The 16,815-nt window shown below is 28.8% G+C and overlaps 1 protein-coding gene across 1 annotated transcript; it reads left to right on the top strand.

Moving 5' to 3' along the window:
• The first annotated feature begins 12,462 nt into the window (after window positions 1–12,462).
• LOC107886041 (uncharacterized) lies at window positions 12,463–15,639 on the top strand. Its single transcript, XM_016809834.2, has 3 exons — window positions 12,463–12,727; window positions 12,985–14,500; window positions 15,100–15,639. The coding sequence occupies exons 2-3, from the start codon at window positions 13,101–13,103 to the stop codon at window positions 15,338–15,340; spliced, it is 1,641 nt and encodes a 546-aa protein (XP_016665323.1). The 5' UTR covers window positions 12,463–12,727; window positions 12,985–13,100; the 3' UTR covers window positions 15,341–15,639.
• The last annotated feature ends 1,176 nt before the right edge of the window (window positions 15,640–16,815 follow it).

Genomic DNA, 16,815 nt, shown 5'->3' with positions numbered 1-16,815 from the left:
TAGCTTCACTCCTATACTTTCAACTAGATCACTTTCCTACTAAATTTTTATCTTAGAAACTTAGTTATAAACCGATAAATGATTCAATTTACTTACACAAATAATGCACTTAAAACAGTTTCTTAGTGAACAAATAAAAGTGCTTTAAATGGTACATGATAACCTAAATAAGCCATTTAGAAATAAGTACAATGTGACCTCTTAAATTACAATCAAATCAATTATGAATCTTTAATTTCACAAATTATGAATCTTCTTGTTATCAAATTTCTTGAAGATCAATCTCATATTTCATTTCTTAACTTAATTTTGAAACAAATTATATTCAGCAATGGACTACTAAAAATCCTCAAAAAAAAAAATCAAAATTCCAAACTATTTTGGCCATAACATGCAACTAAGGTTGCATCATACAAAGTTAACTAACATTAACTAACATTCAAATTTAGGCAAATAATTTAATCCTTGATGTCCACATATGACGAGCTAGATTTTAAACTAGTCCTCAAACTTCAAAATGTTTTATTTAAGTCTCTAAGATAGTCAAACATCATCATCTTATTAATTTAGCCTTTTTGTTAATCTAGTCTCTAACATTAACTAAGGTTGCATGATTTTTTTTTAGGGTTTTCACCCCAGACTACCCTTTCTTTCTCGTTCGACTTTTGCCTTTTTATATGTTTTAATTGCTCCATATGTTTAAATTGACGTAAAGTCAAATTCGAGTTAAATTTAATGTTCAAACTGATTAATAAGACTTTACTGATACAATTTGCAATATTAATACTTTTAAAATCCAATTAAAATATTTTGAAGTTCAAATATCAATTTAAAATTTAATACATAATTTGAGAATGTCATTTGCAAATAGCGGTTTTATAACTAACGATGCACTACTAACCATCTTGACGTGGATTCTAGAGAGTGGAGAACAGCATAAAGATCGGAATTTAAGGAACCAAACCATGGCGCAGGCCGTGTGCATGGCGAGCGTTTAGCCATAGCCAGTAGCCACTATCCACCCAGCCTCACCATTCATGGCGTGGGATGATTGTCTTCTCAATGAAAACAGTGCCAACGAACCTCGCCTACCGGAGCCAGCTTAGGCCTGCAACTTGCAACCACTAAGAATTCCTTTCCATGGGATGGGCATAGTTGGTTGACACTTGCTCCATCGACGGTTTATAATAATTCGTTGTTGTTATTATTCGATCGCACAATAAAAAATAATTAGAAATTCAACCAACCATGTTTAATTATAATAAATTTGCATTATTTTAAAAACACATCATATTAAGTTACTAACTATTTAAACCTACTTATAACATTATTAAAGCATATGATTAAATTATATCAAATCAAAACAAAAGTTTAAGATGGTAGATAGAATAGATGAAATGTTCCCACTAGTTTGTGTGGATTAGATTGCAATGTGGAAATGGGTAAATCTAAAACTCACATTATATCCCTTCAATATCATGTTATATCCCTTCAATATAGAGTTGTCCATAGGTTGGGTCAAATTTGAGTTGAACCCTAACAAAATTTCATGTTTGAGCTCGATTTGGCCTAAAAAATGAATCTAAAATTTTTCTCAAGTCTAGCCTAGGTAAAAATGCTAAAACTCGGGCCCGGCCTTATTAATTTTTTAATTTTATTTTTTATATAAAATTTTAAAAAATATTTAATACACAAAATACACTAGAAATATTAAAATAAATATTTTTCAACCAATTGAAAAAAATAAAAAAAAAGTCTTTATACTTAAATAATACTAAGATAAGTGCAATTTAACAAGCAAATGTCTATAAATATTAGCAAAATTAACAATAAAACAAATGTTATACAATATTCAAACATTAACAACAAAATGGTAGCAACAGTGAAATGGTAGCAAAATAGTCGCAAAAAGTTAGAAAACAACAACAAAACATGGACAACAGGTTTTTTTATTGCAAATTCGGGTCGAGCCAAAAACCTTACTCGAGACTCGGTTCATTTTCTAAACGGACTTTATTTTTTATCCAAACCCATTTTTCGAGTCTATATCTTTACTCAAATTCTCTCATTTTTCGACGAACCTTCGAGTTGAGCCGAATAACCTAATCCATAAACAACTCTAATAAACACCCCACACAACTTTTACCCTAAAAGTCGAAAAGGAAAACTAAAGAAAAGTACTCATCACCATAATTTGACATAACATAGGATCATGTTAATCATCCAAATCATGCAGGACCACTCAATGTAAATGTAACACACGTTTATATATAATTGCAACTATTATTATAGATTAATCATTACAAAATACAATTAAATAAATAAAAATAAAATTTATATATAATAAAACTCAAGTTATAATAAAATTTAATTTGAGATAATGTAAGATACAGTTCAAATATAAACTCTCAAATTACTTGTAACAGTAACTTTATGTTGTTGGGATTTTTTGACACACACCATTCATTTTTTTAATCAACGTTCCTGAAATAGATATTATAAATTAATAATATATAATTTTTTATACCATTTTTGGTACCAAAAAAGGACAATGATATATCATAGAAAACCATTAAATGAAAAGGACTAATTTATAAAAACATATATATTATAAAAAAAAGGGACGTATCGAAGAATCAATCTGAACTGTTCAGATTATTTCCCGAGTAAATTTGCAACCGTTGATCTTATTATGATGTCACCTTCAACAATTTGCACTTGTATTTATGCTGATGTAAACGTGAAGCAAGTTGCCTTGTGAGGTTTCCATTTTGGACCGTTGATTACTCGTCACCTTAGCCAGGCTCATCCCAAAGATATTTTATTTTTTCTATTTTTTTTTGTCTTTTGTACTTTTAGAATTGAAAGGGTTTAACTTACCTTCAGTCCCTGTACCTTTCAGACTTTTGAAATTTAATCTATTTACTTTTATATTCAAGAATTTAATCATATATTTGCCTTATTTAAAAGTTAAAGTCCAATTGGTCACATTTTAATAAACTTATGTTAAATTTGAATATATGGTATTTTAATATTCAAAGGTATAATTTAAAAATTAAACTTCAATTGACAACACATATTCAAATTTAACAAAAGTCACTTAATAGTATTATCAAATAAACTTTAATTTTTAATCAAGTAAGTACACATACCAAATTCCTGGTTCTAAAAGTAGAGAGACTAAATTTAAAAAATCAAAAGAGAATAGGGATTGAGGCCATAAATAGATCAATTAAAGTGGTTAAGTTTTAAAGGGTTGATGCATATTTTGTCCCCTAAACTTGGCCACTTGTATTATTGGTTGTGATGGGTGTCGAATCTATCAAAAATAATATTCCTACATCTAAACAGTAAATAAATAGCAACATAAGGAGTAGGTCAATCCCACAGAGATTGAAATATCTAAAATTGTTGTTTGGTTCAACCAGGTTGCATGTCTAAGCAATTGTTGTACCCATGATGTGTGACGGTCTATGCAAAAATAAAAAAGGGAGATTTAAATCTAATAAAAGTAAAAATAAGAAAAATATTTGAAAATGAAATAACATTGAAAATAGGTAGAAACAAAATTAAATAAAATACACAGATATGACGAAATTCTAGCTTTAAGCTCAATTTTGCTCTGGTTTCAAACTGAACATTGAAAACAAATTTTCTCTTTCAATTGATAAATTAGTTATAGTGATTGATGATGGCTCAGACCACCAACCCTACTGTGTGTAAATTAATTGCAAGGATGCCCAATAACTAACATTTACCGGACAAACAACCACGAAACATGTGTCCACGATTTAGCTCTTCGATATCCTTACAAACTAGAAGGGTCCAACTCAAACCAACGACCTCAACCACACAGGTCGTTTAAATCCAATTGCTATTTCCTTTGACAGATCCAACCAATCACTTAATTAGACATGCAAATGTGTTCCTCAGCAGACCGAATACAACAGATGATTGTATCGATTTTTTCAACCATATACCTATGAATACCGAATCAACGAGCTCTTTTTGACTTAGTGCGAATACACCTTTTTGAAATGATAGTCTCTATCTCCTAAACTGAAGAAACAACAAATACCAAGATGAAAATTTTTAGGTAGGTTCAAGTCTCATGGTTCCAAAAACTAAATCAGAATTCAACCTAAAGCTAAATCAAAGTACTCATAAATTAAAGAACAAGGGAAGAAAAATATTATTAAAATAAAAATAGAAAGTAAAGAAATAGAATAATTGTTGACTGTGGCGACTTCCCTTTCACATGTATAAGATAGTGAGAAAGGAGTCGCATAGTAGTGCACAACCACGTAGGGTTTTATATTTTATTTTTATAATATGAACCCTTAATTCTACTTAAACTCATCAATTTAATATTGAGGAGTTATCTAAAAAATAAAGTAAAAGATAAAATACATAGAAAATAAAAGTACTATTTTTACAATTAAATTGTATAATAAAAGCTCCCAAAATAGATTTTTGTCCATCAACTTAGTTGTTTGGCACAAAACTTTTACAATTGCTCACGTCTTCGTCATTTTTTTGACATTTATTTTTACATCTAATCAAAAAGTTAAATAATAAATTTAAAATTGTGCGTATTATTTGGTTTTCAATGTGACATCATCACATTCTACCGGGGTTATAGAAAATAGTACTAAAGTGAGTAATGGAATTAAAATTAGGTATCAATTAGGTCATGTACCAATTAAGATAAGTGATTAAATTCATAAGGTAAAGTATACACTAAACCATTTTTAAATAAGAGTTTAGGTTTAAGTTTAGTATAAGGTTGATGATTTATAAAAATTAAAAATATATATTACTATAAAAAAGCACATTTAAAATGAACGGAGGCAAGATGACTTCTATGTGTATCTAAGTTTAGACATCCACTTATTTAGGTTCATCCTAAATATAAAATAATTTATGTACTTTTTATAAATTTATATTTTAAAGCTTTTTATTAATGCTTATAACGTATTATAATGCAAGCTTATTACATGTTGTCGTATTATTAATTATCAATATTATGCTATCAAATCCTAACTGCGTTAGAAAAAAATTACCAACCCAAAAAAATTTAGAGTGAAGAAGGAAAATATATGTTAACTCGTTTTCAAATAAGTTTTTAATTACGATTTAATCCCTAGATAGTTTTGATTTTTATACCTTAACTATTTTTAATATACCAAAAAGTATAGAAAATGCATCTGATACGTGTCTTGTCATTGATGAATTTAGAGAAAATTAAAAGGAAATGATATATTAAGATGAATTAAGGGTTTAAATAAATAAGATTTCGACGGTAGAGGAATTTCCTTTGTTTAAAAAAAATAAAGATGAGGGGAATAAATTATTAAAATAAAGAAATAGACATGTGTTTCCTTTGACGAATAACAGGGATATTATAATTTAATCAGCTCTCTATATATTCTAGCTAGCTGGATTCTGTTAATCATTATTTCTTTTTAAACAACTCTATTCATCATTCTACTTGTCAATTAAACTATTATTTTTAGTAGTCTAAGTAGGTCTCACCAAAACAATTTAATATTGCCCTTAACTTTTATCTCTTTCAGGTAATTGGATTATTTTACATAGGTGTAAGTTTTTGTTACTGTTTGAGGTGTGGTACACGAACAAAATGAGGATTGGATATTTGGTTTCAATTATTATTTTGGGGACTGTTCAGTTTTTGATGTCGAGTTTTGAGGTGTTTTGGACGGTCTAGTTCTTCTTCAAAGACGGGAGTACAACAAGGTATTGATCTATACTGACACTTTAGAGGTGGTCAATACCTTTCAAAATAGACATTCGGCTAAATCGACCTTAACTTTGGTGAAAATGATTTATCTGATATTGCAAACTATGGATCAGTGGAGTATTAGACATGTTCAAAGGGAGAAAAACCAAGTGGTTGATCGCATTGTTAAGATGACTTCTGATAGTATAGAAGATGTGCATGTGTTTGTTAACGTTCTCGAGGAGCTCAAAGCTAATCTTTGTGCTAATAAAACAAATGACTTTCTCATATATGAGGGATTAATTTAGTTGCTTTTTTTGTGTTTTCTTTAAAAAAAAATTAAATTTACAGTAATTCTAAAATATTTCAAAACACACATTCACAAACATATATAAAATTCAATTAACAATTTAAGCACAATTGTCTTACAACAGTGATTCAAATCTAGGCTATTTTTAGGGAAAATGAATATCCGATCAATAGGCCATAACTAGGGACGAATCCAAAAACATCTTTTAGTAGGAGCCAGAATTTAATTATAATTTTTTCATAGATCAAAATATAAGTCTATTATGTATTAATTTACAATTTCATTATTTTTGAAGGGATTAAACATTTTTTTTATTTCTAGGGGGCTAAAGTGTAATTTTACTATATATTAGTTTATAATTATTTTATTTATAAGAGGACCAATTTGAACTTTTTTATTTTAGAGGTCAAAGTATAATTTCATTATATATTAATTTATAATTTCTCTATTTATAAGATGATTAAATTGAAAACTTTTCATATTTGAAGAGCAAAGAAACCTACTTACTCCCTCAGAATCGCGTCTGGCTGTTGTTCACATTTCGTTTTACCTTTTATTTTATTTATTGGTACAATTATGGTTCCTAACCTAAATAATCTCTCGAAAAAATGAACATTTGAGCAATAAATTACAGTTTAATTTCTTCATTTATGATAAAAATATGTTTTGATTTATTGGAGTGCCCGGCATGTAATTTTGTCACTATACCTAGCTTAGAACAGACCAACAAAATGGGAACTTCATTATCTATGTTCGGTATTTTTAATTAAAAATCATATTCAACAAAATCCCATAAGTTTATTGCGAATATTCATTTTTATTGTATATTCGTTACAATTAATTAACTTCCATATTTATTATATACTTCCTATTAGCGGTAACAAGTAATTATCTGCTCCCATTGTAGTATATGTCGTGTGAGTCACATAATAGCATCAATAAAAGGGAGAGCATAATAGAATATTGTGTTTCAACTTACGTAATTAGTATTATTGCCAATCGAATTAAGATTCAATTGATGATCTTATTAGTTTCGATTACGATAAAATAGATGTTAACAATATTAAAATTAAAATTATTAATTTTAACCAATAAGTGTTGGGTGTAATAGTAAGACATATTGCACTCTTAAAAGGAGATACATGTTCAAACTCTAAAAACAACATTATTGAGAGGAATAATCCCAAAAAATATTTTAAATTTGTTTGAATATATATAACTATTTTATTAACTTAATTTTATTTTATTAAAAATTTTAAATAAATTATTATTTTTTAACATTAGATATTTAAATTATTATATTTTTTATTCAAAATTATCTAAAATTATCTAAAATAATATATTATATTCTGTAATTATATTTACTTTTTTTTCTTCTTTCATTTCCTTTCTCTTTTGTTTCTTTTCCTACTCTCCTTTCGTTTTAAAGAAAAAAAAAAAGCTTGGACAGGTGAAATTTGCATGGGTGCACACATTTCTGGTTCTATACAGATATAGTAAAATATTATACTTTACAAAAAAAAATTAAGAAGTTGACAAGTGTTCTATATGGATATCGTAAAATATTAAAACATAAATATTTTAAAAAATAAACATAGTAATTTTTTAAGACTATTTATAGATAATAAAAAAACACTATCACTATCACTGTACCAAATATTAACCCTATTTATTTAGTCTTAACAATATATTTTTAGTAAACTACACAGTTAATTACCCAATTTCATAAGTTTTTATTTTAGGCATAAAAAGAGTTTACATTTTAGGTACTACCATTATAAACCCTTTTCCTTTTGATCATTTTTATTAATTATGTTTTACCCTCGTTTGTCACCAACTTTAATAAGTTTTCATTTTGATAACCTGTTTCATTTAGAAATAAAAATAAAAAAACTTAGAGCTTTGTTGGGAGTTAAGTTATTCGGTCGTAGAAATGAAACCCGAATTTTTCTCTGAAACTCAATTTCCTATAAAAACTCAATTTTTTCCTTCCAAAAACGCATATAATTTACTGAAAAAACCTAAAATTTTCCTTTTTTTCCGGGAAATAAAGCTAAAATTGGTTCTAAAATAGGGGAAAAAGAAATTAAAAGCATAAAAATGATTTTTATTGTAAAACCCATGTGTTTCCTATGAAACCTCTGGTTCTTCCCTGTAAAATTGTAAGTTTACTAAAATTAATTATATGAAAAAGAAATTAAAAAGTTAAAATGATTTTTTTTTGTAAAAACTTAAAACTTTCCTATAAAAACTTACGTAATTCATTGTAAAACCCTAGATTTTTTTTATTTTTCTTGAAAAACTAAAATTAATTGTAAAAAAGAAACAAAATAAGGAAAAAAATGGTTTTCTCAGTAAAACACTAAGTTTTTCCTATAAAATTCATGTTTTCCCTTTTTTATTGAATAATAAAAATTAATTTTAAAAAAAGAAATTAAAAAGATAAAATGAGTGATCAAAATGAAAATTTACTAAAGTTGGGTGACTAAAATGAATGTACATTAACATTGAATTAGCAATAAGTAATCAAAATGAAAACAATTTTTAACGGCAGTACTTAAAATACAAAATTTTTTTGATACCTAAGATAAAAGCTTATGGAAGTTGGATGACCAAACTATATAATTTACCCTAAACTTTCCATAATTGATATTTGGTTGTAGTTACCTTTTGTTGTTAACTATATTTCTTAATTATATATTTTTATATCATCTATAAGATTTATCTAATCTAATTTATAAATAAAAAAAAATACTTTATTAATTAGATGGATTTATTAACAAAATTTATTCAATCGGATTTCATTATAAAGTCATTTGCTAAAAAAAGTTTAATTCACAATAAATTAAAAATGGTATGCAATTGCTTTACAATGAAACTTTTGAAAATATAGAAAGCTTAAACTTTACACTTATAATTTGCACATGAATAAACTTTAGGTTTTATTTAATACGTACGTTATTAACTTTATTTAGTAAAATATATCTGCCACACATGTCAGAATATAATACTCAAAAATTAAAAGATGCCATTCTTTTTCAATTTATGATAATTAAAACTTGGATTTTTTCCAACTATCATCAACAATAGGTTTTAAGTTAAAATGTTTCAAAGTTAAATAAAAAATAATATAAACAAGCCAAATTAACGATATATATTTCTTTGATACTAAAAATTATAATTACACAGTCGAAGTAGTTTGTTTCTTATTTTTTGTTTTGCTCAACGGTAGTATCAGTCTTCGGTTTAGTCATCGCCCACTTTTTTCATCTCCCATCAACCCTTTCTTTCTTTTTTTTCTTCTAATTCAATTCACATGTTTTCTCTCTTTTTTAGTTTTCAGATTTATTTTGTGGGTATCTTTGTTGTCTGCACAATTTGTGATGGATAAACGATGGTGCATGTCATTCGCTAAAACTCCACTCGCCACTTATAATTTTTCTTGTAAAATGGGTGGTTCTTCACCAACTTCTTAATCTGTTTCTATTTTGAGAGTATTTTAGAATAATAAATGGTTTCACATGTTGATTTGGACCCGTGTTATATTAAGTTTTATATGTTTTCTATTTTTTATTGTTTAATAAGTCCTTAGTTTTAGAAGTTTTTGTCTGCTCTTGTAATACGTTTTTTAGTTTTGCTTATGTATGTAATCTTAGTTTTACAAGTGATTTTAACGATAATTTTGTTGCCATCATCTCTAGTTTGGTGAATGCTTAATTCTTTTGTCTTTTTGCTCACTGTTTTGGACCATCCGGGGCTAATTTCCATCATTCCAGATATGTCGTGCTTGAGTTGTGATAAAGCCAATTGTTAACATGTCATAATGTTCTATTGATTCTGAGTCTAAAGCCTTTATTGTGTTGATGGAGCTTATCCTTCACCATCTACGACGAGTATTTGCTATTTTTTCTCTGAATTGTATGGTTCCATCTATTGAATAAATTAATTAATTTACCTTAAAAAATAATATATAATATAAAAAAATATTTAGTACACTGTTACTTGAGTTTTTAGATTTTATAAATAGAGTAAAAAAATTTACAAGTATCTTATAGAAGGAAAAATAATTTTATGAACCTTTCTCATCGTATCATTTACTGTTCTTTATTAATTATTTAATAGTATTTTAATAATTTTTTTCACCGCACTAATTTTAGTTTTAAAAAGATAAAATAGACCGTAAATTTACAGAAAACCATAAAAATCTAACCATTATCTACCCTAACATCTCTTATCTCGAAATAAAAAGAAGTTTAATTATATATAAAATAAGGACACGTGTCTACAGAGCAACGGTTAAAGGTTGGTAGAACCATCACGGTTTCTTTGATCTGTCTCACCATACCAAAATTTCTCAGATGACGGTGACTGTTTTGACACGTGGCGCATTTAAAATATTTCTTCACCTCCTTTCTCCACGTGAGAAACCAGAATGAAACATTGCAGAATTAATTAATTATTTTGAAATATAATAATACGAAAAAATAGTTAAATATCAAATAATTAGAAATTTATCACACATAGATGTAAAAAAATTACGTATTCAAAATAAAAATACATATTTAAAAGTAACATATAATAAAATAATAAAATATAAAATTTTATATTACTTAATAATAACACATGAAATATGTATAGTATTAAAATAAATAAATTAATAATAACACATGAAATATGTATAATATTAAAATAAATAAATTAAATTATGAATAAAACTGAATTTAAATAAAAAAATATTATATTAAAACCAAGTCTAACTTGATGCATTTTCAAATTTATGATATATTATTTTTATTTTATTTTATATAGTACATGATTTATATCACATGCAATTCAGATATACTATATTAAAAAGTTCATATTCTAAGATATGTTCTGTTAATTATATTTAAAAGAATATTGGTATATATTAAACAAAAATTATATATTATTTAAAATATAAAATAATATAGATAAATTTAAACGAGTTTAGATTAATATATTAGATAAAATTTAAGTTCCATAGTTGGAACTAGGTTAAACTTAAATAATTGTATATAATATTGATATTACGCATATCAATTATCAAGTCATGTAATAGTTTCTCTCTAAAATTTAAAAAATAAAAAGAAAACTAAATGTAAAAATATGAAAAAACCTTGAACCTAATCATTCGGTAGCCGAATATTCGTTGGGAGCAGCAGAAGCGAAGTCAATCATTTTATTTAGTTAAATTATAAAAATTTCGAGGTAAAAGGTAAAATATTAGGTAAAAAGAAAAGCATAAATTGAAATATTGTTTTTTATAGGGTAAATTATAATAGACGTTATTCAATTGTGATTTTTTATTATTTAATCAAGAAAAATTTATAAAAAGATCATCTAACTATTAGTAGATATTTTTTTTGATCACCTAACTATTCAATTTTTTTTTGGTTGTCACCTAGTTAATATAAAAATGAAAACACTAAAAAACTCAATATAGTTGGGCGACCAGAAAGAAAAAATTTAATAATTAAGAGATCATTTTATAACTTTTCATAGTTAGATGATTACAACTGTAGTTTACCCATTTTATAATGGATTAATATTTAATTTTCTCATATTTATCTAAGGGATCCTAGGCTTCTACCACCCTGCTTCGAGTCTAGTACGGAATACTTGGTTTTTGTTTAGAGATTAAGACTAAATTATTAAAAATTGATATATTTTTTAAAATTATTAATTAGGCCATTTTTTGAAAAATTACAGAACTAGGCCAATTTTACAAAAATACTTCTAATTGGAAGTGCTTTTTACCATATTAGCACTAAAAGTGGCAGTATCATATCCCATATTATTTAAGAACAAGTTGCAAATGGATTACGAGTCTATATATATCCATATTCTATATCCCACATCGCTTAAGAAAATAAAAAAAATAAAGATATGTTTTATAAATTTTATTTCCACATTAATAGATGGCATCAGAAAATAAAAAAATTCATGTTACCACTTTTAGTGCTAAAGTACTTTCGATTGGAATTGATTTTTTGCAAACCAGCTAAAATCGACTTAATTATGTAAAATTTTTAAAAAAATCTAATTTCATAATTAAAAAAAAAGACATTTTTTATTAATTTAGTAAGAGATTAAAATGTTTTACATTAATTAATTAAGAGAGTAAAAATAATTTCTCCTTGTTCAAAGAAAAATTTTCCCTCGTAAAAAAAAAAAACCAAATAAATGTGAATATAAGTAGGTTCCCTAACGAATGCAAGTGGTTTTATGAATGGATTTAGATTTTTTTCATCATGAATTTGCTTTTTCTAGAATATCGTGAAAATTAAAATGACATAAAGTAAAAACTCAAAACAACCTGTGACCGGAACTCCCAGTCACGTACATCGCGGTTTCTGTTCATAGGCCTCAATTTCTTTCCACTGTTTTAACCGGCTTAGTCCGTTAGATATTTTCTCCTCTTTCAATAAATTATTTTCGTCGTTTAATTATTCAGAAACACTTATTGGGAAGGAGCCAAAGAGGTCATTGTATAAATAAGCAAAACCCTTTAGAGTGCTTTTTCTTCTTTGATAACCTTCGATTTCAAGCTTCGCCGGAGCTTTCAATCGGCGGCAGAAAAGAAAGGAAAAACGAGTAATTATTTATATTTTATTTTTTTCACTTTCTTTGAAGTCCGAACCAAAAAGAGTTCTGAAGTAAGTTACTTTCTTCATCAAACTAATAATTTCTTGTAAAAAAAATGGTGTAATAATTTTTCTTAGGAAGTCTGGAAATTTCACAGTTTTCGAGCTTCGAGATCCGATTTTCATGGTGCCAAATGTGGATTTATAGATCCCATAAGAGGATTTCTTTCTTTATTTGATGAATGGTGTTTTCAATTTCAAGTTAGAGTGAGTGATTTCTAAGAATTACTTTTTTTTCCCTCTAATTTTTATTTTCATTTTTTTTTCAGGTTACCAGTGAAGGATAAAGCTTACGGTGTGGAGGTTCCAATTTTGCAGAGCAAGCTTTTTTGAATTTGCTTAAGGTTAGAAAGCCATAACTTTATACCGCCAAAAGCTTTTACAAATGGTAGTGAAAGTTGCGGCAACGTCGGCGCGTTTACAATGGTCGAAGCCGAATCTTCCTCAGGCTCCTTCTTCTTCCCAAGCTTTAGCTTCAGCAATCTCTTCACCTTCCCTTCCGCGGCGTTGCCGCAGCGACGGCGCTCTCGTTCTCAAGTCCGTACAAAGACTGAACCGGTCGGCTCTGTTCGGTTCAAGCTCCTCCAATATCCAAGGGTCCCGATCCTGCGATTTGCTCAAACCGAGATCCGGAACTTCACGACGAGCTTGCAGCGCAAGCTTAGACGCGTTTTCTGATGAAGAATTTTCCAAGAAAATCCAAGAATTGGCTCTCAGATTCCAGTTATCAGACAATGACGGCACAACCACCAACAGCAAAACTAACGGAGACGATTTAGTTTCCGAACGGGAAACGGAAACGGAAACCGTTCCCGATTTCGAAACTGAATCTTTTGAATTTACTGAACAGTTGTCAACTATAGAACGTAAAGCCAACAGCGTTGATCTTCCGGTTTCGCTGCGAATGATTAAGAGGAAATTACAATGGCAAGAAGGGTTTCGAGAGGCAGGGGAGTCGGCGTATTGTTCGATGAAGAAGGCGTTTTCCTCGATGGTGTTTATAATCCGGGAGCTCCATAGCTATACTCTGCAAATGCGAGAGCTTTTGTTTTATGAAGATTTACAAGGGATTCTCGTTAGAGTTCAAAAAGAGATGCACGCTTCATTCGTTTGGTTGTTCCAACAGGTCTTTTCACATACACCCACTTTGATGGTCTACGTGATGATCCTATTAGCGAATTATTCGGTTCATTCAATGGGAAGCAACGCCGCTCTGGCAGCAACCGCTGCTGCGAATCCGACGCCGGGGTCTTATGTTGCTATGGTTGACGTTCAAGATCAGAAGGATTCCAAGTTCGATTCTTCGTCGATAAAGTCATTTTCAGTGTCGTCATCGAGCGGGAAAACCGCTTCCATCGGGGGGAACAACGGCGGCGGTGGAAAAGTCCGGTCTGTAGCCAACGGAACAGACGGGGACGGTTGGTTTAACAAAGCAGGCCAGTTCAGAACCATCTTTCCCGATGGTGCTTCCCAGTTATCATCCCCCGGAACAACAGCAGAAACACAAAGCGAATCAACCAGAGAAGAAGAGCTTACTCTTTGGAACTCAATCGTCGATGAAGCTTCGAAAATGCTCGCTTCATACAGAGACGAAATGCTCGACCATGAAACAATTCAGAGATTCGTTTCGCCGGTGACGGCGAACATCGAACCCGACGGTGATTATGAAGATTATATAAGAACTGAGCTTCTTTATCAAACGGGGTTATCTCAAGACCCCACTAACTCTCTCCTCCTCGCCAATTACGCTCAGTTTCTTTACCTTGTTGCACATGATTATGAGAGGTACAGAATCTTCCCCATCTTTTCATTCAATTCCATTCAAATTCCCTTTCTTTTCAATTAAATCACTACTAATCAAGATGAAAGTAAACCCGTACTCGATTACTGAGTTGATTAGCTCCAAGTAGGAATTGCAATAATATCTTTTTTTTTTCTTCGACGTATGAAATCATTTAGGTCAAATTCTGGTTTTGGCATTTAGAATTTAGTTCTTATTTTTAATTTGACATAAATTTTAGTATAATGGAAGGGATTAAATCTAAAATATGATCAATAATTTACAATGACCTTTTCAGAAATTATTATGATCCACTGTCGTTTCGCCCGTACCGGGATGGGTTTTTCTTGAATATCTGATAAAAGAGGAATGTGTGGTGGTGGTAGCAGCATCGTAATGTTTCCCCATGGCAAAATCGAAAATATCCCAATATGATAACTTTTTTTCCGCACGTGATCACTCACGCGCTAATGTGTAGTCGTTAATGAACATTTGACTTGAAAAAAAAAGGATTTTTTCCTCCAATTAGACGCGTGAGTTAAGTTAAACTTTACTACAGCTGTTATGACTAACGATGTTTGGCGTTGAAAAAAAAAAAAAACAGAGCGGAAGAGTACTTCAAGAAAGCGGTAACAGTGGAGGCGGTGGATGCGGAAGCGTACAGTAAATACGCGAGCTTTTTGTGGAAAGCGAGGAACGATTTGTGGGCAGCTGAGGAAACCTTCTTGGAAGCCATTGAAGCAGATCCGAGCAACTCTTATTACGCCGCGAATTATGCTCATTTTCTATGGAGCACTGGCGGGGAAGATACCTGTTTTCCTCTTGACACTACTCAAGACGCTTAAACCAAAAAAAAAAAAAAAGGGAAATAAAAAATATTTTAGAAATATAACCCTGTGGAGTAAATCCTATGGCCACCTTCTCTCTTCTTCATTTGTTTGTTTTTTATTCTACCTTTTCTTCTTCCCGATTTTTGTTTACAAATCAAGAAAAAAAATAAAGCTAGTCATGAAAATATTTTAAAATGTTCAAGAATTTCACGGTCTAATTGCTTTCTTTTCTTAACCTGTTCATATTATAATATCTTAATAACATTTGTATCTTTTCATAATTAAATGTAACATTTTTATATCTTTTGAATTTATATTTCTTTTAAGTATAATATAATTAAAGTATAAATGTAAATACATGTTAAGAGTAATTATAATTATTAAATTATTACAACATAAATAAATTAAGAATTAGTATAATTTAAACTAAAACTTTTGCACATGACAATGACACATGATAGAATTTAAAATTCCATTTGCCCTCTTATAATTAAAAAGATAATTTAATCTAATTAATTTAATTTAATTTAATTCGATGCATTTTATTGACAAAAAACAAATATTTTAACTTAATCCAAAATATCTCAGTGGTTTTTTAAAGAATAAAACTATTTTTATATTTATTTTATAGTACATAAAAAAAATAACTTTTTCGGAGTTTATGTGTCATTAAAATATGAAAGTACAAAGAAATAAGTCGTAGTTAGTTGTTATAGAAACTAGTGTTATTGTTTTGAATACGCGTAAGCATTAGGTTGGCGGAAGTTGGGGGCTAATAGAGGTGCATGGAAGTAGGGATTCACGTGAGGAAGAGACATGGAATGGAAGGAAGCTGGCGGCAATGGGATACTTGTTTACCACTGTGCGGTGCCCTCTGCATCGCCACTTCATATCTGCAATTGATGATGGATACTTAGCCCTTTGGATGCCCGATTAGTGTTAGTGCGGCACGTTTGAAGTATTTTTCCTTTATCTATCATTTCTAATCTAATATTATTAATAGTATTTTTTTATTCTCACCTCACAATTATAATTGTACTTGAATTTTAACACATTTTATCGTTATTTTTAATTTCACTGTTAGAATATTCAATCTTATTATTATATTAACTAATTTTACCGCCACTATTATTTTAGTATGAATTTAGATGGACGTTACGTTTACTTACAGTTAATGTAAAAAACAACTCTAATGGTAAGATTAAATATTACAACGTGAAACAAAAATTAAACTAAACACTATCACATTGCACCGCCCATACAAACTTATACTATTAAAAATAAAGACACAGTGAATTTGCATTTAAACACGAAAAAAATAATCCAAACACAGGAGATTCTAGGGGGCTGGCATGGGCTCCAGTCCCCCTAAAATAAAAAATTACCATTAAGACCCTCTAATTTTTTTTAAAATTTTAAATTAATAAATGAAAAATTGTACTTTAACTCCTTCTAAAATTATAAAAATTTGATTTAATTCTTTAAAAATT

The sequence above is a fragment of the Gossypium hirsutum genome, chromosome A03 (genome assembly GCF_007990345.1).
Source record: "Gossypium hirsutum isolate 1008001.06 chromosome A03, Gossypium_hirsutum_v2.1, whole genome shotgun sequence".
Classification (NCBI taxonomy): domain Eukaryota; kingdom Viridiplantae; phylum Streptophyta; class Magnoliopsida; order Malvales; family Malvaceae; genus Gossypium; species Gossypium hirsutum.
This window is presented reverse-complemented; position numbering and strand designations above follow the sequence as displayed.

Bases quoted from the DNA above. Each gene is read 5' to 3' on its own strand.
- LOC107886041 (XM_016809834.2), top strand. From the start codon at position 13,101: ATGGTAGTGAAAGTTGCGGCAACGTCGGCGCGTTTACAATGGTCGAAG. The intron at 14,501-15,099 runs GTACAGAATCTT...AAAAAAAAACAG, and splicing joins GTTGCACATGATTATGAGAG to AGCGGAAGAGTACTTCAAGA.